The 999-nt window shown below is 39.4% G+C and overlaps 1 protein-coding gene across 4 annotated transcripts in view; it reads right to left on the reverse strand.

Moving 5' to 3' along the window:
* LOC103466166 (protein tyrosine phosphatase receptor type J) overlaps positions 1–999 on the reverse strand; it is a 50,250-nt gene that overhangs the window by 26,610 nt on the left and 22,641 nt on the right. For 2 of the 4 annotated variants that reach the window (XM_008411564.2, XM_008411565.2), the window contains exons 4-5: positions 791–999; positions 277–531 (exon numbers count right to left, since the gene is read on the reverse strand). In XM_008411564.2, the coding sequence (XP_008409786.1) occupies positions 277–531; positions 791–999 (464 nt within the window). The remainder of the gene's footprint in view (positions 1–276; positions 532–790) is intronic. The other 2 variants (XM_008411566.2, XM_008411568.2) reach the window with 2 other exon arrangements.

The following is a 999-nucleotide window of genomic DNA, read 5'->3' on the forward strand; positions in this document are numbered from 1 at the left end:
TCAGTCTTTTCCCCTCAGGTTGAGTCCAATTCAGAGACACAGAGGTTGTTGTTATATCAGTGACATTAAGACTGATCACTGCTTCAGGTTCTGTTCATGCCAGAGAGCAGTGTAAGGACATTAAAGGTCAGTTATTATTCAATATTAATATTCTGTTGGTTACTTTTACAACATTTATAATCAATCACAAAAAAAATTCCACTGCATTTACCCTTTCACCTTTTTGCACACAGTTTTTGCACACAGCACGTCAGACACACATAAAGGTGGACTTACTTGTGTAGGCAGTCTTCATGACGGGCGTTCCTTCAGTGACATTATCAGATGCAACAGCAGCAACACTTATATTGTACTGAATCCCAGGATATAGTCCTGTGATGTTTTTGTAGTTTTGTGTTACTGTTTCATTTTTTGTAATTTCTCCATTTGTCCAGTATACTCGGTAGCTTGCATCATCCGTTTTGTTCCAGGTTACTTTCACATAGGATGTTGTGACACTTTCCACACTGAGATTCGTCACATTTCCCGGTGCTGTGAACCAAAGAAAAGTCACAATAACAGTTCATGTTATGTCTATTATATTATTCTCTATCTTAACATAATAGCACTTATTTCAACAGGACTGTACATTCAGAAATATAACTGTTAGAAAAAATAGAAATGCAGTCCCTTGCCTTCTTCAGGGCATGACACAGTACAAAGTAACCAGGTTATGGTTATTTTGAACTGTGTCACGTGAACAGATGTCAATTTAGAGGCTCACGCTACTTATCATTAGATGTTAACACACCCTTAATTGTAGTAGTTGGTTCAGCCGTCGTGGTGGAACGTTCAGCTGTCATTTTTGTAGAGATATCAGTTAATGTGGTTGTAGGGGCAGCGGCTGAAGTTGTTGGTGCAGCGGTTGAAGTTGCTAGTGAAGCTGTTGAAGTTGCTAGTGAAGCGGTTGAAGTTGCTAGTGAAGCGGTTGAAGTTGCTAGTGAAGCGGTTGAAGTTGCT

The sequence above is a fragment of the Poecilia reticulata genome, linkage group LG6 (genome assembly GCF_000633615.1).
Source record: "Poecilia reticulata strain Guanapo linkage group LG6, Guppy_female_1.0+MT, whole genome shotgun sequence".
NCBI lineage: Eukaryota > Metazoa > Chordata > Actinopteri > Cyprinodontiformes > Poeciliidae > Poecilia > Poecilia reticulata.